Source organism: Cryptotermes secundus, unplaced genomic scaffold, assembly GCF_002891405.2.
Source record: "Cryptotermes secundus unplaced genomic scaffold, Csec_1.0 scaffold4622, whole genome shotgun sequence".
In the NCBI taxonomy this organism is placed as follows: Eukaryota; Metazoa; Arthropoda; class Insecta; order Blattodea; family Kalotermitidae; genus Cryptotermes; species Cryptotermes secundus.
In genome coordinates, this window is record NW_019741401.1 from 8,760 (window position 1) to 35,458 (window position 26,699).

At 36.9% G+C, this 26,699-nt stretch overlaps 4 protein-coding genes across 4 annotated transcripts in view; 2 read left to right on the plus strand and 2 right to left on the minus strand.

The window, feature by feature from the left end:
* LOC111872762 (mitochondrial import inner membrane translocase subunit TIM44) overlaps window positions 1-6,904 on the minus strand; it is an 8,501-nt gene extending 1,597 nt beyond the window's left edge. Inside the window, exons 1-5 of the mRNA XM_023866930.1 lie at window positions 6,830-6,904; window positions 6,505-6,621; window positions 5,045-5,208; window positions 2,873-3,006; window positions 1,104-1,374 (exon numbers count right to left, since the gene is read on the minus strand). Coding sequence (XP_023722698.1) covers window positions 1,104-1,374; window positions 2,873-3,006; window positions 5,045-5,208; window positions 6,505-6,621; window positions 6,830-6,832 — 689 coding nt within the window. The 5' untranslated portion in view covers window positions 6,833-6,904. The remainder of the gene's footprint in view (window positions 1-1,103; window positions 1,375-2,872; window positions 3,007-5,044; window positions 5,209-6,504; window positions 6,622-6,829) is intronic.
* A 58-nt stretch (window positions 6,905-6,962) lies between these two features.
* Window positions 6,963-8,715, plus strand: LOC111872766. Its single transcript, XM_023866934.2, has 2 exons — window positions 6,963-7,344; window positions 8,567-8,715. Exons 1-2 carry the CDS (start codon window positions 7,144-7,146, stop codon window positions 8,696-8,698), a joined length of 333 nt encoding a protein of 110 aa, XP_023722702.1. The 5' UTR covers window positions 6,963-7,143; the 3' UTR covers window positions 8,699-8,715.
* On the plus strand, window positions 8,714-9,412 carry LOC111872765 (thioredoxin, mitochondrial). The gene has a single exon (XM_023866933.1). It carries the CDS (start codon window positions 8,736-8,738, stop codon window positions 9,225-9,227), a length of 492 nt encoding a protein of 163 aa, XP_023722701.1. The 5' UTR covers window positions 8,714-8,735; the 3' UTR covers window positions 9,228-9,412.
* A 2,045-nt stretch (window positions 9,413-11,457) lies between these two features.
* LOC111872763 (G2/mitotic-specific cyclin-A) overlaps window positions 11,458-26,699 on the minus strand; it is a 16,456-nt gene continuing 1,214 nt past the window's right edge. Inside the window, exons 2-6 of the mRNA XM_023866931.2 lie at window positions 25,959-26,354; window positions 22,056-22,279; window positions 17,746-17,950; window positions 16,889-17,136; window positions 11,458-12,663 (exon numbers count right to left, since the gene is read on the minus strand). Coding sequence (XP_023722699.1) covers window positions 12,615-12,663; window positions 16,889-17,136; window positions 17,746-17,950; window positions 22,056-22,279; window positions 25,959-26,354 — 1,122 coding nt within the window. The 3' untranslated portion in view covers window positions 11,458-12,614. The remainder of the gene's footprint in view (window positions 12,664-16,888; window positions 17,137-17,745; window positions 17,951-22,055; window positions 22,280-25,958; window positions 26,355-26,699) is intronic.

Here is a 26,699-nt window from a genome sequence, read left to right on the forward strand (position 1 = left end):
TTGGCACAGATAAAGTCGTGTCTTATTTATACTCTGTTCTACTGACAACAGGCCAGCGAAAAATCTAACAATCTACAGCAAAACCATCAATTATTATGGGCGTTATAACATAGGTGTGCAGCTGAACGAAACATACACGTCGAACCCCCCCAGACGATTTAAATCCCTGACGAAACATACACGACGAACCACGGCAACGGGTTAACAATGCTGTCATTATCTGAGGCTATATAGTGATGACTAGTGAATAGTGAATTGCAAAGAATTTGGAAGGAAACAGCTGTGGTCTAATTTGAAGTACTAAGCTGGCATTTTCCTGAAAGCACTAAGGAATATAAAAAAATATCAGCCAGTCATTTACGGGGCCTCCATTTCTATGACAGATATTTTGACACTGCATCATATCCAAAACTTATTTTATATCAGACATGACAGAGATCATGGACCAGGTACACACAAGCTCACTTCATGCTGCCTGTAATGTCCCTAATGATGCATCTCGAAACCAGTCTTATCAGTTAGGACTCCACAATGTTCTGAACACCACTCTCCAGCACCTATCCATAGCTCATGACAGCACATGGAGGTAGAGAAAAGGCAAAATGACAGTACTTCAGTACTTCAGTGTTACAACAACTGAGCAATGCCAATATTTCTTAGTTGTATTCAGAAGGTTCCCAGTTTAAGCCTTGGCCAGGAGACTGACAATCCAGATTGGGGACCACTGAGGTCCTCCTCCTTGCTTCAAGGCCAGGACAGTGCCTCATGCCATGTGACATCAACACTTCCTTCCCTAATCATCCTATCAAGTGATGCTCTATAGAGTGAGGTACTGGCAGTCTTATTAAATTATATGGAAATAAATAAAATAAAACATACACAACAAGTAACAAAGCACTGTAACTTTACAAATGCTGTGGGAGCGGTCACGAAGCATCTGCTGATGAATGTGTGTGTCTGAAAGTGCACACATGATTTCTGTAGGGGTTGTCTTAGACTTGGAGTCATCTTATATTAGGTAAATAAGACATTACTGCAGACAAACTCTGAGATGAATATGACAATAAGCTGTACTTTTCCTTTTACAGTGAAACCAATATTACCTTGAATCCTTATGAAGTTCCACTCCTGTTGCTTCTGTGTTAGGTTCAATGACTTTATCATCATCTTCTACCGCCTCTACCCTCTTCCTGAGTCGAGCTGGTGGACGATATACACGTGCATGCATCCCACCCTGATCCAGCTCTTTCTTCACTATCTTCGCTGTCTCAGAAACAGTCTGGAAGGCCCCAGTCTTACCCAGCCTCTGACTTTGTTCTGACAGAGTCTCTGCAGCTCCACGTGCTGACCTGCCCAGTTCTTCTGTCAGCTGCCCTGCAGGGACAATTATGAACTACAAATATTCAAAGCAAAGAATGATGAACCATTTCAGATCCTTCATACAACACGATACTTGTCTTTTCTCACGACTTGATCCCATACACTCGTGCCTTCGTGCCTGTTCACTTTCACTCTTGTAAGTCTGCTGTCAACGGAAAACTCCTTACATAAATACACAGGTATAAAAACATGGTTACCTTGTCACCACTGGCAAGAGAACAATTTGGACTGACAAATGATTTCCCACTTGAAATTCTCGGTTACTTTTAAGGTCTGGGCACTCTCACTTGGTTACGATAAACAAACCCTGAACAGAAACAGTCATCTATTTTAAATTCAATTTCTTTGTCATCTTATGCATGGTCTCCAGGTGGTTAGGACACATACCTGTACATACTACAGCGACATGAAGAAACTAAGCAGGGGGAGACACATTAAGATGTCTGGTAACACTGATCCACATTTTTCTGGCAAGTGAAATATTTACCTGGCTACCAAATATTTAAAAAGTCTGCATCCCTGTGTAAATATCAAATAATGTCTACAAGCATCAATTCATCATATATATAAATATGTTTCATTTTTAATTAGCCACATATCAGACATGTTTCCTGCATCTAATGAAGTAAACTGAAGACTCTCCATGCATACAAACTGTCTTGCAAAGTTTAAATACATTGCTGTCCATTGAAAACAGTGCTCAGCCACTTCAATCCAGTTCATATACCGACATTCTACTCCCATAAGGTTCATTTTAATATCATCCTCAGTCTTCCAAGAGGATTTCCCAGTCTCATATGTTTATGTACATTTTCTTTACCCCTCCCAACTTACATTATTTATCTAGACACTTCCAATAATTCCCTGTACAATTTACCAATGGTTGCATTTATGTGCAAATTTTCTGTGCTTGCAATATAAAGAAATTACAGTCTCTGAAATCTTATACTATATTGATACTAAAGAGATCTATTTTTGTAAAATGTACCAAATATTTTGCAACAGTTAATAATATGAAAAGTGGATTTTCTGTATTTGTTGTTACTACAACGTGGATATTTTAATTAGAATGGTCAAGTCAGTGAAGATGAGATGGGGAGGGCATGTGGCATGCACGGAAAAAGAGTAACGCATAAACGGTTTTGGTGGGAAAGCCAGACAGAAAGAGACCACTAGAAAGATCCAGACATATGTAGGAGGATAATATTCAAATGGATCTTAAGAGAAACAGGATGGGGTGGCAAGACTGGAATAATCTGGTTCAGGAAAGGGACCAGCAGAGGGCCATTGTGAACAGTAATGAACCTTTGGGTTCCGTAAAATGTTAGGACATTCTTGTATAGCTGAGCAGCTAGTGGCTTCTCATGAAGGACCCAACTCCATTGAGTTAGTGAGTTAGTTAGTTAGTTAGTTAGTGTTAATGTAGTTATACCCAGAACACATACAGTTACTCACACTCCATCAATCTGCAAGACCTTCAGTCAGCACTCACCAGCTTTTTTGGCGATGTCAGATTTACTTGCTTCCTCCAAAGCTTCTTGTACCTTTCCCTTGATAGACCCCAGTCTATCCTTCAATACTTCAGTTCCTTTTGTAGCCTCTGATTCAACTGAATGAAATTTCTGTCTGCAAATGAAATAATTTAATGTCACAATGTGTACAATGAAAGGAGAACATTTCAAGCAGCAGAATAAGCTTTACTGGACATGCAGCAAGTGCATCCTGTCCAACTGGGCTTAACTATGCATTTCTTAAATACTGATACCATTACACCTGACTTCAGATCCAGCTGCCAGCCCCATTAATACCAGAGAATTTAAAATTCCCTATTCTCAGGTGCAGGGGTAGTGGAGTTGCTATAGCGACTGAGAGGTAGGAGTTTGAGTCCTGGTAGGGTCAAGAATTTTCTTTTCTCCATGTTGTTCAGACCGGTTCTGGGGGCCACCCAACCTCCTATCCAATGGGTACTGGGTGCTCTTTGCCCGGGGGTAAAGTGGCTGGGGTGAGAGGCTTATTACTCACCTCTAACTAGTGTCGAGGTCAAGAAAATGTGGATGTATACACACACTCCCCCATACGCCTTCATGGCGTAGTGCTTAATTAACCTTTAAGAGCCTAGTAACACCGTATGGAGACCTTTAAAGTGTAGCCGAGTGGCCATGCGACACCGGATGAGTACACACAGTCCATGCGTGCGCACAGTGTTTTAAAATCTAATTTTAAGATAGAAATTCTTGTTTTACTTACATTATTTTTGGTCACCTGCTTTATAAGTAGACAGTCTTCCCTCCTGCATCATCTAACTGAATGCAGAGTCTGACGTCGCAATTCATGCACTTTGTCCGGATGTAACTCCATTTCCCACGCGAAGAACACACATGACACCTCAGTCTCGTATTAGAGGAAGTCGGCCAGTGATGTCGAGTGGCCTCCTCTAATCGTAATGCTTATAAAACATCACAATTTCAACTATCCACCATGGCCTCATTTCGCATGGAAGAAGCCGAAATTGAGAGGCAGCTGATAAATGACATCGATTCAGACTGTGGTACAGACAACTCTGAAAGTGGCGAGGAAGCAAGGGCCTAGGCTTGAACGTTCAGCAATGCGGGGCTATTCCGAGAACAGTACCTCTGTGTGGCTAGTCCAAGATATACGCAGTCAGAGTTTCTGAAGGACAAAGTACGATAAGACTTTGACCACACTTGTGCATACACAAAGGTTCCGACGTGACTGGAGAATGTGCAATACAAACATAAACTTCCACCCCTTTTGCCAGATAAGACATAGTAAGACAGGATGTCAGCAGCATGAATTTATACTGCAGAAACGTTTTGTGCAGAAACTGTAGGAATATTTGTGGACAGACGCTCAAAATTGGGAAACATTTCTTTTGAATCAGTGTAACAATTTTTACAGATTTTAAAATCTGTAAATTACAATATCTGATTCTATATTCTTTCTAGATAAAATCAGCGTTTATTTTGTTTGTTTATCACAAAAATTGTAGAAATCACAGCATTTTCAGTAATATGCTTACAATTTTTAATACCCTACAATGGCGGGCATTTAAATTAACTCCGGCCTGCTGCCATTACTGGAATTTAAATGGCCTGTCTCTTAAAGGTTAGTTAAGCACAGGGACAACTTTACCTTTTACCTTACTCACAGAAAACGGCTTATCAGATCCATGTTTTTCACCCAAAAGACTGCCAGTGAACATCATTCCGACTTTTCTCCATAAAGATTCATTACATTGTACTGTAACTTGCCCAACATGGGGGTGGGGATTAACTAAACTGTTTTTGCTCACATAATTTTAACAGTCAGTATAGGACACGCTATGGGTTGGACAGCTGGGATTCAAATTCTGGCAGCGGTAAGAGATGTCTCTGCTCCACAGCATCCAGACTGACTCTGGAGCCCAGCCAGCCTCCTATCAAATGGGTATGGGGGGGGGGCTCTTTCCACAAGGGTGGGATGCTGACAACTCACCTCTATCTAGTGTTGGGGCCAAGACTGGTGGACCTATACCTTCATTCACACATACACCTTCATGGCGTAGTGTTTAATTAGTGAAACACAGGGCCAACTTCACCTTCTTGTTTACATTAAGCAAGTCTCATATGAACTAAAATTATCCAAATTTGCAAACATTAAGCACCTGGCCTTCTGCAGAGCTTCAGACTGTTCTAGTTTTTCTGCTTCTTCTCTGAATTTTTTTAGACTCTCCTTCATTTCTTTATTCTTGGCCATTTCCTGTTTGATATTCTCCACAAACTGAGAAAAAAAGTTTGGCCGGCGAGCTGGACTGGAAAATGGTCGAATCTATAAGGTAAAGTTATAAGTATGTAAAAATAATGATATTAGTCACTTCAATAAGACAGCTGAAAACATGGAAAAACGTCCATTCTTGCTTTTCATCAAGTCATAAGTGAATAAACTGACCACAAATAATACCCATACAAAACAAAATAGAAGATTTGTTCAAACAATTTCAAAGCTAGAGCCACCAGGGACCAACAGATTACCAAAATTAATTACATTAATTTATTAAATTATGGTTTATATAATTTTAATTTCAATTATAAAATTCAGTACCATGACTATTTTGTTTCAAATGGCAGTATTATTAATGAATAATGAGTTTCAAAGGATATGCAAAGGAGTGATCAAGGCCTAATTTGACATGTTATCCTGGCTGAGGAAAATTACAAAAATCTTGCATAAGGCAGTTGGCCTTTGAGCTAAGATTGAATCTTAAATGTTCCAAATAAAAAGAAGCACCACTAGACTGTGATGTGCAGAGGAGTGATAAAGGACTGGGCTGGGTCACAGAACTGAGAAAGATTTTCAAGCACGGGAAGAGATGAATCTGCCCCCAAAACTGTCAATGAATTGACACAGTTTTCTGTGACTGAACTGCAAGCCAAACCATTCAAACTACTGACATTTGGAGGGCTTCAGTTTTCAAAATTTGTACTGAGCTCCTTGAAGTCCTCTTGCATAACCGATAAAGAAAACAACAAAGAACAACTAGAATGATGAGTAGGGAAGTGAAATACAGTGAAGTCACAACTGTGGCATAATTTCATTATGAGTGGTACACATAGGAGAAAGCCCATTAAGTTCCCTTTGGGGAATTACAAACAAATATTAATAAAGTAATATTTATTTATTTCGAGTTTGTGTTGGCATCCATAATAATAGAATATTGGAACAATGGTCTATTTCTATAACTGGAAAGGCCACAGAATAGACTGTAATACGGTTAAACACTTTAAATCAAGTAAATGTATTATGTATACTTGGACAGTTTCTACTAGCCAAATTCAAAGACAGATGCATGCCAAATGTACCATAAATTGTTCCATGGTTATATATGAAAAATGTGAGATGAACATAGTAAAATTAAATTTTATAAAAATTAATATCAAAGTAAGGGTTTGTCAAAAGTTTTTCTGTCTCTTCACTGAAATAACTTTCTGCCCAGCATAAATCATCTAGGTAAATTTATGTACACTGAACAACTTATTTGGAGCTTTATTTTAAGAAGTTTTTCATCCGTTCTCCACTATCCAGTCTTAACAGTATTTATATGACAATAATACATAATAAACTCACTCCAATATGTCCACATTGAAGCTGCAGAACTGGTTGATACCGCCGAAAATACAGTCTTGTAAAATTATGAATCTTCACAGCCAGCTCCCCTGGTTTATGTGGTATTCGTTGTCGAAACTGCAATGAGATCCATAAAAATGTTGTACAGAAGAACCCTTTTGCATCATTTCATATCATAACCTCACAACTTCTGACTTTCCCTTTCCCCAAATATATTCCTCATTTAAACCAATTATTACTCTGCAGCTATATTTATTTTGTAACACTTTATTCTTTTTTAATTATTATCAAATATTTCGCACATAAATTCCACTATATGTAATACCATTTCAACCTCGTGCAGCTACACACGTCCAACCAGACGAGTTTCGCCGATTACCATGTATTCCAGCGATTCCAGCGCGATACAAGATGAATGGTCAACTTCGAAACTAAAAGTGGGGGAAAGAAACAATTGAAAATATATAGGGCGCAATTTAAAAAGTTTCTGGGTGCAATCGTTGTAATGTGTGTTAATCGTGTTTAGTTCGTGATCTAATGTCTACGTCAGGAATGGTGGAGCTACACGTATATGTCTTCATGGCATAGTGTTTAACTAATTAAGCGCATGGACGACTTTTACTGCTTTCATTTCATGTCATGACTGTCCGTGTACTAGGTGTGGGAATTGGTTTATTCGCAATTTTGGCAATTTGGACAGTTGCTATTATCTCTTGCATTATTTTCCACCGAACCCATAAAAAGTTTGGGACAGGAGTAGTTGCGGTTGCTTCTGTGGTAACTGTAATCCTGATTCTTATACCTCGAGATTCCGAGTTACCAAAGAAACCAGTGTTTAAGGCAAGTACACATATTTTCTTTACTAGCATGTTTGGGTTCCCACGATTTCTTATAGCTACTTTGCAACCGCGAGAAATGTGGGCGATTTTTCTTTCCATACGAAGAATTTCAATTATGTACAATATTAATAGCTGGTAAATAAATGGCATTTAGTATATATACTGCATAGTGAACGATAATAGTAATATGTTACAGATACACCAGACCCACATTTGCACACAAAATAATTATGGCGTATTTTAAAATATTTTGTGTTTTACACCTTTAAAATGCAAAGTGTAGCAGCATGACACAAGACAGCAGTTCTAGTTTGTACACTTTGCCAGTTGGGCTGAAACGTGTAGTATTTGAATAATAGGAGGAGACAAAAGATTTTGAAGTGTGAATTTTAATACATGGACGAAGTTGCAGAGGGAAAGTGAAAAGTGCGAGTGCTTATTTAGAACATACACCTCAACAGAATACTGCAACATAATAAGCTAATCATTGTTTTCTAAAGTCAGTTTAATCAAACACATCATTGTCTACTGCTAAAATTCATTTTACAATTATTCTGCCATATCATTCAAAGATTTCCCTTTCCATAAGTTTTGTCCATTAATATATTACATGGATTATGTATTTTGCCCTGTAAAGACTGGTCCATGTCATTTTCCTAGATTAACCCTTGTCTGTAATAGTGCTAGTATGATGTTGGCAGCTGGGTTACATACAGTTCACAAGTCCAAAATACAATGGACATGAAACTGGTCACAAGCATAACACAAACAAACAAAGCAGAAAGACAATACAAAGCTAAACAAACATTTTAACTAACTATTTACTGTATGCTCCAAAAGTTCACCAACTGTATAAAATGTTATTCATGAGGTATGAAAATAATTATTTTTAAAACTAATTCTATCCTTTCTAAGACTTTGAATGGTGTTTGGCAATCTATTAAATAGTCTAATACCAGTAAACATAGTGCCCTTCTGGAAAATAGAAATGGCACTTGTACTGATAACATGTGATGCTTGCCTTACTGGATCCTCACACTTGCTGTTGCAGTAGTGGGACATATGGCTAAGGTTAATGACATTTCTAACTCAGGATGAAAGGTAATTTGTGATCTAATCTTCTTGAGTGTCCTCAGTGATCTGTTTCCAGACACAGCTATTCACTTACTCTGCTTCACTGTGAACTTATTGCTGAATATAGGAATATGATTTGTATTTTACAGCTGTATGACGAGTTGTTTTTGTGGAGAACATCACTTGTTATTCTACTGGGACTGTCAGCCATCATAGGACTTCTGATTTTTGTTGTCATGCACTTGATGGAGCCACAACATGCACAAGCAGTTAGGCCGTGATGATTAGTCACTTAATTTGTGAGAACTGGAAAAATCTATGAATAAAATGGCGAATTCAAGAAGTATGACTCATGCTGTGCGATCTTTGTGCAGAACAGTGGTGATACAAACAGTGACAAGAACTGTGATCTCTGCAGCAAGCACTTGTTACAGATATTACATGCACAATAACTTTTCAAGCACTTCCCAAGTAAGGAAGTCTTTCGTCATAAACAGCAATGAAGATTTTGTTAACAAGGTCATGAACAGTGATGTTCCAGTCATTGTCAATTTTCATGCAGAATGGTGTGACCCCTGTAAGATCCTGTCTCCAAAACTTAAAGAGTTAGTTGACCCAATGAATGATGTTCATCTTGCTATTATTGATGTAGAGAATAATGCTGAACTGGTTCATGCATTTGATGTCAAAGCAGTGCCAGCTGTCCTTGCTGTAAGAAGTGGTTTAGTAGTTGATAAGTTCATTGGGTTAGTTGATGCAGATATGATAGAGAATTTGATTAAGAAATTAACGATGAAGCAAGGTGGATAAAATAATAAACAGAGATACAGAAAACAGGACATTACAGTGTAGTGGCTAGCAGTCCTGCTTTGTGTCGAGTTTTAAGCCTTGGCCTGGTGAAGAGCTGCCTTGACTACAGTTTTTTGTGATTCTCCTCCTCCTGTCCCAAGAAAATGATGCTGTCTAGCATTAATAAAGATAATTTGCTACTCTTAGTACTTGTACTGAAGATTTAAACTGATGTATGTAAACTTCTTAACAAATGAAGAAAGCAGTCTTCTGGGATTTGGCACCGTGTATATGTGGTGTTAAGTGACGTTTCGGAGGAATGTATCGCCTCCATCTTCAGGGTAAAAGGGAAAATATAAGAAATCTGCAAGCGAAGAGACCGTGAGAACAAATAAAAGCTTCTACCCTGAAGATGGAGGTGATACGTTCCTCCAAAACGTCAGTTAACACCACATATACACAGTGCCAAATCCCAGAAGACTGCTTTCTTCATAGTCACCACTGTGAAAGCCTCAATTCTTAACAAATGACTAAAACTTCTATTCATGTGTGGAATATGCAGACATATATAAGTTAATATCCCATCATACTTAAAACAGAACAAATATTTTTTATATTCAACAAATGCACTAACTTCGCTGACAAGCGGCGGTCGCTCGGTTGGTAGTTCACTTGCTGACTATGGGCCACAGAGTTTGTTGTGTGTAACATTTATGTGTCAGTAAATTCTATAACTTTTATCTGAAACATTTTTGGTTTGGTGGAAATATTAATTGACCACATGTAATGCTTCAGTTTTTATTCAAGTAGTGTCAGTCCTTTCACAAATTAGCATTACTATGGAGAATAACGTCTTATGGGTTGTAACACTATGTTGCTCAGAAAGAGTCCAATATTTCATATGAACATGACACCTCCAACTTCATGGTCAAAAAGTAAACCAAGCAAAAAATCAGCAAATGCTGGTTCTTCGGAAATCTGAGGCTGTCTCTGAGCTACGTGGCATTACTTTGGATTGTAATTTCATCACATGATAAAATTATGCATAATGAAAATGTAGGATGACAAATTATCTGAAACTTTAGTACATTCTGTGTTACATAAAGCAGTACATATACATGTTGTAAAGGATCTGATTCACAGACCAAGAAAATAGCAGTTAGCTTTCCAAGGGCCAGTTCCCTATACATGATGCAATAAATCATTTTCACATTGTACAGTCCCAGGATAGCGCAGTCGGTATAGCAACTGGCTATGGGCTGGAAGATCAAGGGGTCAGAGTTCCGAGTCCTGATAGGGTCAAGAATTTTCTCCATGTCATCCAGATGTGCCCTGGGGTGGAGCCAACCTCCTATCCAATGGGTACCATGGGCTCTTTCCCCGGGGGTAAAGCTGATCACTTGCCTCCAGCTAGTGCTGAGGTCAAGAAAATGTGGATCTATACATCCACTCCCCATTACACTTTCATGGAGTAGTGCTTAATTAGTTAAACGCAGGGACAACTTTACCTTTAATTTATAGGCTCAGTCTGCAGCCACCTGCTCGTGCTGGCTCCTCGCTTGCAGATTTTACTGCCCTGAAGATGGAGGTGATACGTTCCTCCAAAACGTCAGTTCACAAGATCTACATGGTGCCATATCCCAGAAGATGGCATTCTTCATACACTATTTTATCAGCCCTTTCCTGATTATATTACATCTCTCACATAACTTCATTATCTTATTTGCACAACCCATATGGCCATCTGGACTTAGCCATGGGTTTCAGCTAAAGAAATGAATATATAGATACAATGTGACAAAGTGTAATCTTAACGTAATGTGCTCCTTTTCCTTCTTCTGAAGCACACTGAGTTATATACGTGAGATGTCTTACGCCTGAACAAGATACATAACTCTTATTACACACACAAAAAAAACTGTTTTGAGATGTAGAATCTCAGAGATATCCAGATAGTGCAGACGAAAATCTTGACAAAAATGTATTCTAATGGCACTAGCATGTCTACAAACTACAAGAAAATGAAACATAAAATGCAGAATCTCCCAACACTTTATAACATGGAATTGCTGAGAATTTTTAAAGGGAGCCAGGATAGCATAGTCAGTATAGCAACTGGCTACGGGCTGGACAACCGAGGGGGTTCGAGTTCTGAGTCCCAGTAGGATCAAGAACTTTTTCTTCTCCACATCGTCCAGACCGGCTCTGGGGTCTATCCAACTTCATATCCAATGGGTGACACTGACCACTCACCTCAAGATAGTGCCAAGGTCAAGAAAATGTAAATCTATACATCCATTCCTCCATATGTCTACAAACTTTTAATATTACAGCAGATCAGTCAATTGAAATTAACACAAGCAAAGTTATACAGAACATTATATTTTCTTAAATTAAAAATATCCGGTATACTAAATTGGAAAACTGTACAATAGAATTTCAGAATAAAATCTTACCAAACATCACATACATACAGATACAAGTTATTGACATGCTAACAAAATTGCAGGAATTTATCCTTCTCTTATTGGACTGACTTATATACATGTACCAGAGTTAATTTTTTCTGCTTATAAAACGATTAATTTTGCACGTCTCGCATTGAAAACAAGCCACTAATATACAGCAATACTTTGCAGGGTAAAAGCACAATAAAAGTACATTGTCACTTCAGTTTTACTTAGTTCAATGCTGGTTCATTTTAAATTTTCTTTAAAATCATACACTTAGAATACAAAGATGATGTACAGTTTTATTTTTTCATAACTCCTGTTAGAACCTGGAACCAGCACTACAAAATTTATGGATGGAAATGACTATTCCAGCATTCACTGTATATTTCTTTAAAATAAGCTATTAAAATACGTTGAGGTGACATACAACCCGTTTAATGCTCATGGAGTTTCATTTTAGAATGTGAAATGTATCATTACACCTGTGCTTTCCTAATGAAAGATTTTAAAAATGCACACATCCTAAAACTATAAATTTCCTCCAATTTATATTTCACATTAAGTTTAAAAGCATATTATGATATTTTTACAAGCCCAACAACTTACAAAACAAAAGTGACCCGGTACGGTTAATAAATACATTTACAAAATTCTTCCAAACAATCACTTTTCTAAAACGTTTGCTGTCTTAATATTCATATTAAAAAACTGAATATACAAACATATAAAATAACACAAAAATTCTCTTGCATGTATCAATCTGATTGGAACATGTGTACAAGATGTCAAAAATACATATATGTATAAAAAAGCTTTCAGTTGCCTCAGGTAAGTTTTAAACTATGAGTTTCTATCTACTGATTGTACCACAAGAAACAATTTCTTGTTTTTAGACCACAGGTTTGTCTTGGTATGTGATTTGTTTCTATTGGTGTGCAAGGTGCACTGGTTGCAGTCAACATAATGCTGGTGTGCGTGGAGTCAGCAGCGAAACATTATGCCACCTGGAAGGAATAACATTGGATCAACTTCCCTCTTTCACATGGGCAAGAAAATAAATCACATCATAAGATGCAGCAGCTTGTAGAGATGTTTTTATTGGTTAGACTTTCAGCTAGATACTCACGTGTTGTGTCTGCCATTATTAACATTTCAATCAGTACTCATTTTCCATCAAATACTAGAATATCACGCCAATACAGGTCACACGAGAGAATGTTTTTGTGTGGGGGCACTTCAAATGAAAACTGATTTACTGTAACACACTTTTAAGCTAAAACTTACTTTGGGTTTTGCACTGATCTGTAATGCATGCATTAAGGATGGTACAAACACAACAAAGTATCAAAATGCATTATGCCACAAATTGACTGTTTCTTTCGAATCACTTATTTATCTAAGTGTGTGCTGATATAATTTCTAGCATGTGAAAAAGAATCTAGTAAATTTTGTATTGCATAATGAAGGTTGCATCCATGAATGGGCAAATTAGTTCAAAGGCAGGAGTTGCACAATGCTCCACAAACATGTCATCACTCCTGACAGTATTATAAAAGCAGAAAATCGAACTTCAGAAAAAATGCCAACTATAAATGACCCAATTGTGGGACTGCAATGGAGTGTTGGTTCTGTCTGTACTCTGGTCCACAAGAAGATGCAATTAAAAAGTGTGTGCACACTGGATACATCAGTCAACATGTGAAGGAAATCAGATGCATTCCATTATAAACAGGGCATGCTGATTCTACATGAATGCACCATTTCCAGCCTGAAACCAAATAAACTAGCAAAGTATGGCGATTACCAAAGCCAGAAATATTTCAAGGAGCACCTTCAGCTAGAAAAGTTGTGCTTGCTCTATGGTAACAAAATGGTCTCATGCCATTCTGCAGAAGGGATCCATAATAAACAAAGACACATCATAAATTTCTGAATGAGAGTCCCAAGTGACTTAATGAGCAAAAATGTCATGGATCATCTGAATGCATATGCCAGCAGCATGATGTCACATCCACATACTTCTGGATGACAGCTGCAATAAAAAAATAATTACAGGAGTCCTGACACACCCACCCCACACCAAGCAACTCTGACCTCATTAGGCCCTTAAAAGTGGCACCCACTTCAGTGCATACTGATGAGAAGGTACTGTGTACAGTGCAAAATTGCTTCTGTGATGGCACTGTGGTCATGGAATCAAATCCTACAAGCCAACCCTATTTCAGTAAAATGTACAAATGGATAAGCATTTAGAAACAAATCACAACAAATTATTTTGGATTTGTTTAATTACATTTGGGGCACATGGTAGCATAGTTAGTTGAGGCACTATGCTACAAGCTGGAAGGTTGCAGGTTCAAGTCATGATGAGGTCATTGGATTTTTTCAATTGACCTACTCCTTCCAGCCACACTATGGCCCTGGGGTCGACTCGGTCGCTAAAAGAATGAGTACCAGGAATATTCTTGGGGGTAAAGGGCGGCCAGCGGGTAGGGCTGACAACCTTGCCACCATCTGTGAGCTGATTGTCTAGAAAATGTAGGAACCTCAACATTTCACAACCCTATGGGCCTCCACAGCCTGTTACAGGGATACCTTTACTTACTTTACTTTTTTAATTACAATTAAAGTAAAACTCCCAAGAATGCACTGCCAATGACTTCAAACTACAGACATTTCAAAGTCTTCACTTTTCAAAATTCATGTTGAAGTTTCTCAGATTTCTCTCCATGGAGAGAAAATCAACTACAATGAACAGTAGAGAAGTGAAATAGGACTGGCATAGGATAGTTCCTGATATATTCTAAAAACCAACTGCTAATCCTCAATTCTGCCCTCAAAGCAATAAACAACCTTGACCTTCCAAACAAAGCACTCAGCTTTGTTTATGAAGGGAATGAGAGCAAAGCCAATATGACTGAAAGACAAGACACCTGGTGTTGTAACAACCTCATCCATGTATACCACAAGAGACCATGAATATCAGATATGGATTCATAATCTTTATCACAAATTTAGCAATGTTTTCCGGTAAATACCGTTTGAAAAACAAGCATCCCTTCCATAATGTAAGGGATTTGTTCACAGATGTTTTTCCAGGGAAGGAATAAGTTCTGAATATTACAGTTCAGAGGCAATACGGCAGGGCCTTCATAATTTTCTCTGTTGGCAATGTCTGCAAAACGTATAAATTTCATTACTAGTTTGAATCTCTCTCTTGATATCACATCATCATGCCTTGGACCTGATAGAATTCTCCTCCTTGAACCGGTTACCGGTTCTCACGGTCTCTTCGCTTGCAGATTTCTTATATTTTTTCTTCTACCCTGAAGATGGAGGCGATACGTTCCTCCGAAACGTCGGTTAACACCACATATACACGGTACCAAATCCCAGAAGACTGCTTTCTTCAACATAAATATAATTTTCTGTGATTGATGTCCATTGTCTTAAGTAAAAAGTCTGCCTCTAGTATTTATAAACTGTTCTGTGTAATGGCAAATTTCCACAATAATTTTATGAACTATGTCTCTACTGGAAAATAATAAGAATCCAAGCACAATATCTCAGATGTTCACTGCAGTTTTGAGGTTCAGAATTACCTGAAAATAATTCATGCTGTCCATGATAGTACCCCAAGTCTTTTCAAAATAAAGGCATTATTATAGTTAGTACCACTAAGGAAATGACCTTGGACTTGTTCCTCCACATCAGTATCCTCTTCATTAACAGCAGTATCAACAACTGCAATGTCAGCTTCACAGTCATCACTATCACCACTACTATCGCTAATCAGACACTCATGTCAATCATTTAGAACATCCAAAACATTCTCCTCCCTCAAATGTTTACTTACAGGTAGAGCTTGCTACCTGTTTCATGCTGGTTTCTTGCTTAGCTTATCCTTTGACCTTGAATATGGATATTACATGTCCCTCAGAAACATCAGTTGGCTTTCAGCAAACTACACAGCATTATATTCCAGCAGATGGAACTATTCATGACACTGAGTTTGCCATTGCAATGTCTATTTTTATCACACTTTATACCAAGAGACTGCTGGTTGTTTCCAGTGATCAAAGAACCTATTCGCTGACAGTATGTTTTCAAGTTAATCAGGCACACCTAATGCCACAAACCAGTAACTTAAAACACTCAGAAATAATGTTACCATGGCCTTAACATGAAAAGAAATGAAGAAGAAGAAGAAGAAGAAGAAGAAGAAGAAGAAGAAGAAGAAAAACTCGTCTGTGACTATACTGGAAACGTACACATGACATTACCATTCAGTAAATTAGGAGCAGTTACGTTTGAGAAGCTGTTTGCCAGTCAGCTAGTCAAATTTTCTGCCATTTAGAGAACAAGAGGTTAATTACCTAGTTCACATGGGCCCACCACTGGGTCCCACCCTGAGCCAGATGAATCCAGTGCACATCATTACACCCCCCTCCTTCAAGTTCCATTTTAATATAATCTTCCCAGTTGGTCTCCTCATTCAAAGTTTTCCAGCAAATTTTGCAAATTCTCATCAGTCTCAAGCGTACTACGCACCGCATCCATCTCATCTGCTTGGTTTGAAATTTGTAACCTAATTATGCAGTTTTCTCCATACATTCTTTTATTTCTATCTTATGCCCAAATATTCTTTTTCAGTCACCCATTCTCAAATACTCTGCACCTCATATTTCCATATACAAATAGTCAGGATCCTGCATGATCATACCTCCTCCACCTTTAGGGTTAGCACATCTATGTTGGCAAGTAAAAGACTGGTTTAATAAGCTTCATGAAAAATCTGCAGTTGCTTTCAAAACTTATGAGATACAAGCAGCATTTATCTCTCTTTTGGCCACCTCTCCAAAACAGGGAATAAATATTGGTTTTAATCACATAAATATTTCATCAAAATGAAACTTAAAAAATATATTTGGAAACCCATCATATAACATAGCACTTCTGAATCGCGGATATGTGACGTCTCATAAGAGGATGTGTCAGATATATTTCATACATAGTAAAACACAGATTGAAGGATCAAGAGTAAAAGCTGTCAACCTTCCTTTGCAGCCCAGCAAGTTTATTTAAAATGAAAAGTCCCTGTACCTTGTCATGTCTACATGTAGTTTCAGATAAGAATTAGTCACCGCATGAAGCCTCACTGTGAGGAGGAGCATGTCAACTGAAAAAGACTCACAAATACTGATATAATGTGAATGGAACTTTGGTCACCTGTTAGACTTGTATTTTTCCCTCACAGCTTGCTGAGGAAAGGTGCTGGCATTTGAATAGGTTTCATTTAGGTGACAAACGCAAGGTTTCAAATCCTCAAACTTGTATCTAGTCACATTTTCTAAGTCGTCAGGCCACACTTCCTGATCCAGCGTGTGTCGTGCCAGTGCTATGCATGAAGCTGCCAATTCCGACGGAAGATATTGCAAATATGGATCAGCTTCTAGAAGTGACAGTTCACCCAAATACTGAAACAAATAAGAACATTTATATTTGTAGTTAAGGTTTCTTCTGCCTTATATGTGGTCAAATAACTGTTTAATGATTTACTCATTGTGATTTGTCTTGGATAACATGTGTAATTGTTATGGATGAAGTATAATTAATTTTTATCTATATAATTGATGGGACTTGTCTTGTTGTCTCTATTTCTATTGCCACTGGTCTTCCAGCCATGTAAGGATCCATGGAATGTAAATAAATGAATTAATTCAATATTCTTCTTTTACTTCAGATATGATACTAAAACCAATAAACATGCCACTTATAAATGAACATAAGACATGCAGTTACTACACTGAATAGGAATAACATCTGAAAGTGAAAGCCATATTGGAACAAGAGATTTAGTATTTAATCATGATCCACATTGAAAAATCCAATTGGCTGTAATGCACACCCCTTTCCACTTTAGTTACTGTTGCTCTCACTGTGACACTGATCTTCATCAGTATTACTGCAAATAACTATTTCTTTGTTGAAAAACTGTGATAAATGTTTTCAAATTTGGGAAGTACTGACTCCAGATCTAACATTGCTTACATTAATAGTCTTAGAAACAAATGATTCATGCTCACCATGGCAAGGAACACTGTGGTTTCTGAAAGACCATAAGAAGCTGAAAAGCTCGTGATGAAACTCAGTGTTGTTGGCACTGAGAGATCAAATGCGAGAACTTTCAGAATTAGATGCTCCATTCGTAACACCTGTTTCTTTGTATACGTATCATCAGTGATGTATACAAATTCACTAACTTCAGGTGGATATATTTCTTCATATTTCCTAAAATCATAAAGATCTTAATTCTGATACCACTGAAAATATTCAAAAGACATTGCTTTTGTTATGTACAAGTTGCATTAACTTCAATGAATTAAATATAGTAGTCTGTGATTCAACTAGCTTGAAAACTTTTCCACTCTCTCACAATGGAGGTCATGCCAATATCATACTCTCAAAGAAAGTATCAAGTTATACTGCTTTTACCAAAATAAATTACAACTTTAGATCTCCATGACAGTTCCTAAGCCATAACTTCAAAACAGGAGTAACAGAGAATTAGCAATGAATTACAGTTTTGCACATTTGTGGTCATAATATTGTGGTATGTCCGTTGAAAGCTAGAACAGGTTAATCAGAAGAGACATCCGTTATTAGGTTACAGCACAATAAACAGCAATGCAACAATGGAATACATCACATCACACAAAGTAACCAATTGGAGTTCTGCTGGGAAAGGTGTTCTGTGTGGGTTCGTGCTGATAGTGACATCATGCAACAATAGAGGAATTGTGGGAAGCAGTGTTTTCTGTTGGAACTGTCTCAAGGCTGTATGATGAGGACCAATGGGACAACCCAGTCAGTCTACAGAAGTCTAGAGTCTTTTGAGTCTGCAGTTAGCCATTGTGAGACTGACCCATCAGAGACCATCACAGATAGTGGCCCCTGGTGGAGGTGAAGTGGCCTACACGGTTGTAAGTCACTGCATAGCAATGTAGAGTCATTTGTGAGATAGGCGACAGCCAGTGAGGACAGAAGCCATTACCAGACAATCAGTGAAGACACAGCAAACTGAGAAGACTCAGTGCATGTTGTGGTGATTTGTTACGCATGTAGATCTGTGAAACTGTTATAGTTAATTATAGTTACGATCTGTAAGAGTGCAATAAATCCTATATCAATCCAAACCCTGCCTACAGTCGCTCAATCACGTGACAGTATGTATCCGTAACACTGCCCAATTATTCTTTAATTTGCATAATTCACTAGCATCACTTCAAAATACATCCCTCTTTCTAGAACTAGTACAGAAAGAAGAATCCCGTCTTCTGGGATGTGGTGCCGTGTAGATCTTCATACAAGCTCTACATGACGCAACATCCCAGAAGACAGCATTCACAGTCACCATTGTGAAAACCTCAAATCCTACATAGTACAGAAAGCATCAGTAATTTATACATTAGCTCATGTTTACAATTGCACTGACAAATATTTGTTAATGTTACATTATTTGCTCCCTTAACCTCTGGAACATGTTTTGATTCTTCTGAAAACAATAAGTCGCGGCATCAAACAGACAGACTTCAACTGACTGCCTGCAGTAATACAATTTAGAGAACAGACAGTTAACCTTAGGCTACCACAATAGTCTGTCTAGCATATAATGTTTTTCGATGTTGAAGCACCCACTCAGATAGCTTATACTTCACTAACCACTTTAATACTGTGAATATATATTAACAGTGCAAAAATGTCTCCTGTTAGGATATTTTAACCTTTAAACGCCGGACTTCGAAATAGTGGTAAGCTTGNTGATATTTTAATAGAATAACAAATATCTGAGATGTTCAACGTTCTTTTCATACAGGAGAGAGGGTAATGAACTTACGTAAGTCTAAAGGTTTGTGATAGCTTTCTGGTATCATGATGTAAGGATGCTCTTTGCGCAATGTCCACAGTTCTAGAATAAAAATTATGTCTATGCTTCAGAGACAGACTCTGCATCTTCGTGTGAAAGACATGAGGGAAAGGAAATATCTACTCAGGTACATTAAACAAATTATCCCTTCTATCTCACAGAAGATGAAGACATGAAATAGACATAATCACTGCTTCAATGTCAGGGTTAACAATCCTTACATCAAGATCCTTGCTTCATTTTGGGTAAACACAATGAACTCCTGCAACACAAAATTCAGAAACCAATAAGAAATGTACTTTTTACTACTTTTTATATGGCACTAAAATTTTCTTGCAGCACTCTCATTTTCACTCCACAGAACCCTGGGATTTCCGAGAAACACTGCTCTAGACCAGTAGTTCTCAACTACCATGTACTGGGCCCTGGAATCAATTATACCGGGCCCTCGTCTTATAAAAAGAAGAATTTACCAGGCCATGGTCTCACAAAGGTTGAGAACCACTGCTCTAGACTATATAGGCCAGGCTTCAAACCTTGAAAATATCTTCGTTTATATAAAATAAACTGAACTGTAATGAGGCATGGTAAGTTATTTTGAAACTCAAAAAGTCATAACAAAATCTAATTTCAAAACATGATTTTTATACAGCAAACAGTAAAGAAGGAACAGGCAAGTAGGTGTTACAGACAGGATGCCTTTCTTGTAAGCTCACACCCTTGTGATCAATGCATTAACAAAGACTACAGAAAACGTGATTACCCAAAGCCTGATGAGTGGCTGCTTTCTAGCAAACCTACCAGCAAACTCCCTCGCAAATGACCAATAATCAGTTTACTTGCTACAAGATGGCTTGAATACCTGACCAGTAAGTCTCCATAACATAATGGCATATGCTCACTTTCAGATGTAAGTGACTTCTGGGATTCAAGATTCTTACAGCAGTTAACTACAAAGGTTAGTCTTCTGAGATGTAACACTGCAGAGTTGGTGGACAGCTATCACCCAAAAGAGTATTCTTTATAAATGACCTGTTAATCCCTCCACTATTTATGAAAAACAGTTTTAGTAAACACCTTTCTAAGGTATTTTTCTTTGAATATTCAGTTTGTTATATTACAGAATGTCTCCATGTTACAGAAGTAGTATCCTGTGGAAAATGTGTTCATATTATGAAATTGTATAATCTGAACCATATTTTTCCATTTACTTCCATGTCATAAGTGAAGGTGTATTCCTACAGAAATTTTCTAGTCCCCAGTTGTGATAAAAACACAATTATTAACTTAGATCAGTGTAACTTAAAATGAGATGGGGACAGCAACCACATTATCAGGTATTGACACATATGCACGGGTAAGCAAGCTACATCATCTGTAGACATGTATATATGTTTTCTGAGTTTTCCAACAGATAATCATTCTTATAAAAATAGTTTTGGCTGAATTTGTTATGCTTAAGATTTTAATATCTATCATAAATTTCTGTAAGGGAGGCTTCAAGGTCCATCAATTTTATGGCCATGTTTTATAATGTCCATAAGGATTACATTCCATAAGCAGAACATCCATGACAGAGTACTGCTACACATGCTTTCTTAGAACTCCAAAACAAACCAGAACTCCAAATACAGTAAACCCTTACACACCGTGGAGGTTATGTTTTTAAAAAACACCAGTTGGCCCAAATCAAGGCTGCGTGGAAAACAGGGAGTTAGAGGAACTGTTGCCATTGTTAACACTAATTAAAGCATAAGTTGTTCTTTCAATAATCACAAAAAATATTATATGAAACATGTATGAAAATAATCAGCACAAAATAAATAATACCATTACAGCCCTGCCCCAGCAAATGTACAGAAGCCATTCATTTTTCTGTGTGAAGACAAATTAACAACAGCAGATACATAAAGCCAAATATTGCAGATGGTGACACTGGATACAAACTACAGATATCTGAAATTCTCAGATGGTGAGGGATTGATCAAAATATATTACTCAAGTGTCATCAAATCTTTTATGGATACATAAAACAAATTTGATCCAAATATAAAACACAAATAGTTTATTATATTAACTCTCTGTCAAGAAAATATAGGTTGATTACTTGCAAAGTTGACTCTGGAGGACTGTAAAAGTATCCCTCTATTAGTTTTGAAATCCAAGTGGGTCAGTAAGAAATGAAGTATTCCATACGATAAACCCTTGCAGTTCTGAAGGACATTCAACACAAACTAAGTTAATGCTATATTTAGCTACTTTTACTTTATGACATCACCTTCCAAAACAGTGATCAAGTTATGCTGTCAATTTAAATCATAAATATCATGAATAAACAGAACAAAGTACCACCCTGACACCTTGGATGGTCAACTACATTCCTCAATAAATGAGTACAGTTTCTTAATCCCTTATGAATACCCTAAGAAAACTTCTTATACAACACTAGAGTAGAAGGTATGAACTTACGCAGCAATGAACATTGCAGCTGTGCCAACAAGTTGCAACTTAGAATGAACAACAGACATAAAGCTAAGAAAGCGATCAATATATGATACAGCAAGATACAATGTCTCCGTCTGCAAATGGTATTCCTCAGCTACTTCTACTAGCCAGTCCACTAGAACTGAACGCATAGAATATGTGATGTAAGGCTGCTTCTTCATGTATCCAGGCTTTGGACGATGGCGAGCCTGCAAATGATCAACACAGTATTTAAGATGTTTTATTTTTACATCCCACTTGACATAACACAGACGGGTAGCATGATAAATCAGAATTTATACTATCAACAATTACAGATATGATTTGTGTTATATTACTGACATCTTCCCTTCCAATACGTATGGTTCCATTCATGTGCTAAAACTGCTCATAAGTCTGATATATTTCATTCTGGTCCATCACACTAACAATTATAAATACAAACCACTCCGTCCAATGTGACATATAAGTTTTTACTATGTTAAAAAAATCTTTATTTTCAGTAGTTAAATTTTTTTTAAAGCACGTAGGTTCGTGTCCGTACTCCTATCGTCCTGCTTGTATGGGGCAGATTTTGTGCCGCCTGTCTATCTTGATGAGGAGGTTCTTGATGTCGTCCAGGGTTTGTTCGTGGCTTGCTGTGTTGTTTTTTAAATAACATCTAGAAACTTTTAAAAACTTTACAACACCAGGAAGCTGCTGTGATTGTGAAACGTTCGACTTTAAGCATACTGTGCATTATAGGATATAAGTGTATGTATTTTAAATCAAAACACCTATTGTGATGGTAGTTTCCAGTTTGTAATGATGTTCCCTCTGAAGATAGCCCGTAAGGACCGAAACATGGAAGGGAGATAAGTTTTATCATACTAAAAACTTATATGTCACATTGGATGGAGTGGTTTGTATTTATGCTCATAAGTCTGCTAACAAAATTTGTATAGTTCTAGCTCTCTGATATTGGAACCTCTAGTTGACTGTCACTTGCACAGATGATTCCCACTGATATCATAGCCTATGGTCACAGACCACATGCTGTATTTGTTTGCTATACTGACACATAAAGGACAAAAATCATTCTATCCTAGTGGTATGTTTCATAGCTCTTGAGCTTCAACAAATTTTAATATATATTCTTCCCAGGGAAAATATTTTAATTTAAGACAATATTCTCATAACAAAGGTTAATAAAAATTTGTCTTCATAGAAAAATTTCAGAAGGGCAATAGTTTGAGTCCCATGTTTACAGCCAGGAAGCTATATGAGACCCATTATAACTTCTGTAAGTGGCATATTCTCCAACATCAGATTACATCAGATGTAAGAGTTATACAGGGTGTTTCACGACTTTAGGTCATAACTGCAGGAGGTGATTTCCTAGGTCTTTGTGATCAAAAAAGTTCATATAAACATATGCCCGATTTTGGACGGTTACGGAGTTATGACCGTTTTAAAATCAGAATAGAAGGTAACGATTACTGACAATAAACGGAACAAAATAANTGCAGTTGCTTATAGCTTCTCATTAATGCTCAAATTACTAAAGCAAAAACATACATAATGCTTCACAACAACGGATCCCAAACTATTCTACCAGCAAACATGCATCACTTCAATACAGTTCTTTTCTCTAAAAAAAAAAGCGTGATAAATATGGGAATCACCTTGTATAATAAGGTCCCTGAGCACATAAAATTAAAGACAAATTTTAACTCTTTAAAGAGGGACTTAAAAACCTTTCTGTTGAAACATTCCATTTATTCCATTGATGAATTTATGTCCCTAAATTTCTGAAGTGAGTGTGTTATGGTTTTATGTTATGACAAATATCTTGTCCTCACTTAATCTATAAAAGAATTTTGGGTGCAGGGTTTCTTTTGGTATTGAATTGTTGCAAGTTGGATGACGTGTTGTTGATTAATGTGTATGAAATCTGTAGGCAGTTAAGTTTTATTGTATAGTTGACTCATAACATCACGCCTAACAATCTTTCAGAAAGGACCATAAATTTTGGTATCAAGGCTTATAACCACCTGCCATCCAGAATCAAGAGTATGAGTAATGATGTGAAACTACTTAAATTGAGGCTAAAAAGATTTTTTCTTTCAAATTCTTTTTATTCCTTAGAGGAATATTTTAACCATGTATGTAATTAAAATTGGTAATTGTACCCCTGATATGTTATAATTTTATATCATTACCTAAGTATTTTGTATCAATTATTGTTTTATAATTTNTCTTAATTTCTGAAGTGAGTGTGTTATGGTTTTATGTTATGACAAATATCTTGTCCTCACTTAATCTATAAAAGAATTTTGGGTGCAGGGTTTCTTTTGGTATTGAATTGTTGCAAGTTGGATGACGTGTTGTTGATTAATGTGTATGAAATCTGTAGGCAGTTAAGTTTTATAGTATAGTTGACTCATGTACAATATGTACGTTATATTAACATGTAGTTATTGACTTGTTCTATATCCAGAGGTTGTATCACCAAATATGGATTCTAGGAACAAATAGATTGATTGACTAATTGACTGATCAGTATTCTGTGAATTGGACAGGAGTCTCTATCACTTAATTTCAGTAATGGCAGTGTTTTGCCAATTTTTAGAAAAAATAAAGTCAACAGATAGAATATTTTGTTTTACATTCTTACTGCACTCTCTTAGAAGTAATTTTTTAGTTTCTAGAATACTGGATGGACAAAGTTAAAAAACCCAGTTATTCTGAGTTATACACCATTACCAGAACCCTTTAGACCAAAGAGGAAATCTACTTCAATTCAATCTTATGACCATCTGTGCACAAATTCAACATGCTAACCCAGGGACTGTACTGAATTTTGTTATACAATTACGTTATCTAAATAAGACAATAATAATAAACATATTATTTGTAAGGCTGGAAGTCCGCAATATCAGGTAAGGTACATAAGTTCTACCCAGAACCTCATGTTTTGTTCCCAAAGTTATAACATTATACAGAGCATGTCTCTTCTTAATTCTGAAATTATTTCCTCCTTCCTATTATCTAATAATTTTGAGCATTCCTCAAATTGGTTTATGCTACTCTAACTCATAATAAACTAGACCTGCAGTGGCCAAACACTGGCATGCATAGGAGTGAAACCTTGAAAGAATTGCTGGACACATAAAATTGTTTCAATGAAATTTAATAAAGAAAATAAATTAAATTATAATGAAATTTATGTGTGGGTAAGAACTACATTTATGTTCATGTACACGCAGTTGCACAAATGCCTAAAGGCCATCATCTGCTTCAAACAATCACAAAAGAGCAACACTGGCTAGCCTATAGGTCATATTTTGCAATGTAACAAACATACACTTTTTACCGCACTGGCAGAAATTGAAGCCCAAAGAGCATTATGGGATTGTGGTCTAGTAACCTTTCTACAGTTTGAACAAATTCAAAATTCCTTTACTCTTGTTATCATGGGTACCACCAGGACTTTTCAAAGAGAGCATCCAAGATAGGGTATTATTTGGTACATTTCTTTCCTTTTTCAATTTTGGAGGCAATACCTGGAGGAGGCAGGGTGGCAGTTGTCTGGCTTGCTGCTCCCACTGGTGGCAGCTGTGTTACACAGCTTACAGGTACAAAACTAGATCTCTCCAATTAATGTAAAGAAAGTATAGAGCAACTTCCTATATTGGGACCATGTATAGTGTCACTGAATTTGTCTTCACTTACCATATCATTCCCACAATTTGCCATCATCAGCATACATCTCTACTAACAATTAAGAGAGAAAAGAGCAACGCTGTTTCTACTTTGAAGTTGTTTTACTGATGACAATGAAAGCTCATTCTTAACACATGTACAGTAACAACAGTATCAAACAACATTCAATATCTATTTACAAACCTCTGCTTCACGTAAGTATAGATAAATTTCCTCCCTGTATTCATCAACATCCAGTAACAGCTCCTGTGCTGACTTTGACTTCTGCTTGACTGGAGTACTGAGGATACCAGATCTGTCCAAAGACATTGGGGAACCACCTGTACTATCTTCTTCAAAGAAATCATGTCTAACACTAATCTCCTGCAGTGGTTGCCGATGAAGACTTGTTACAGCTCCAGGCAAATCAACTGATTTTAATTTACTACTTATATCTGACACATGATCTTTACTATCCCTTAGAACAACGGCTTTCTCTTCAATTAACTTCTCTTCATGAATCTTAAATGGTGCTTTTTGGAACACCTGTGATGTGACTTTCTGCTTAGGACATATGTTTTCATCTCCAGAACTGGTGTCCTGCAAGACGTACATTAACATATAATCAACTATAAATAATACTAAGAATCATGAAACCAACAACACAGAAAACAAATGGCACACTCTAAATAAATCTAACTGCTTTTTTAATAATATACACATTCCATACTGCTGAACACTTTTGTGACGTGGACTTTTTAATTTATAGAACCTTATTTTTAGACAAGTTCAGCCTAAATGCTATAGTAATTAATTAATTCATTCATTCATTTATTTTTCGTTCCATGGATCCACAATACAAGTGAGATATAGGACATGACCGTACAGTGATTATTCTTAAAATTAATAGAGCAAAAACTAAGTACATAAATAAAAAAAGTATAA

Excerpts from the sequence above, each read along its gene's own strand:
- LOC111872766 (XM_023866934.2), top strand. The coding sequence starts at position 7,144 with ATGACTGTCCGTGTACTAGGTGTGGGAATTGGTTTATTCGCAATTTTG. Across the intron at positions 7,345-8,566 it reads CAAAGAAACCAGTGTTTAAG|CTGTATGACGAGTTGTTTTT; the intron begins GCAAGTACACAT and ends TGTATTTTACAG.
- LOC111872765 (XM_023866933.1), top strand. The coding sequence starts at position 8,736 with ATGAATAAAATGGCGAATTCAAGAAGTATGACTCATGCTGTGCGATCT.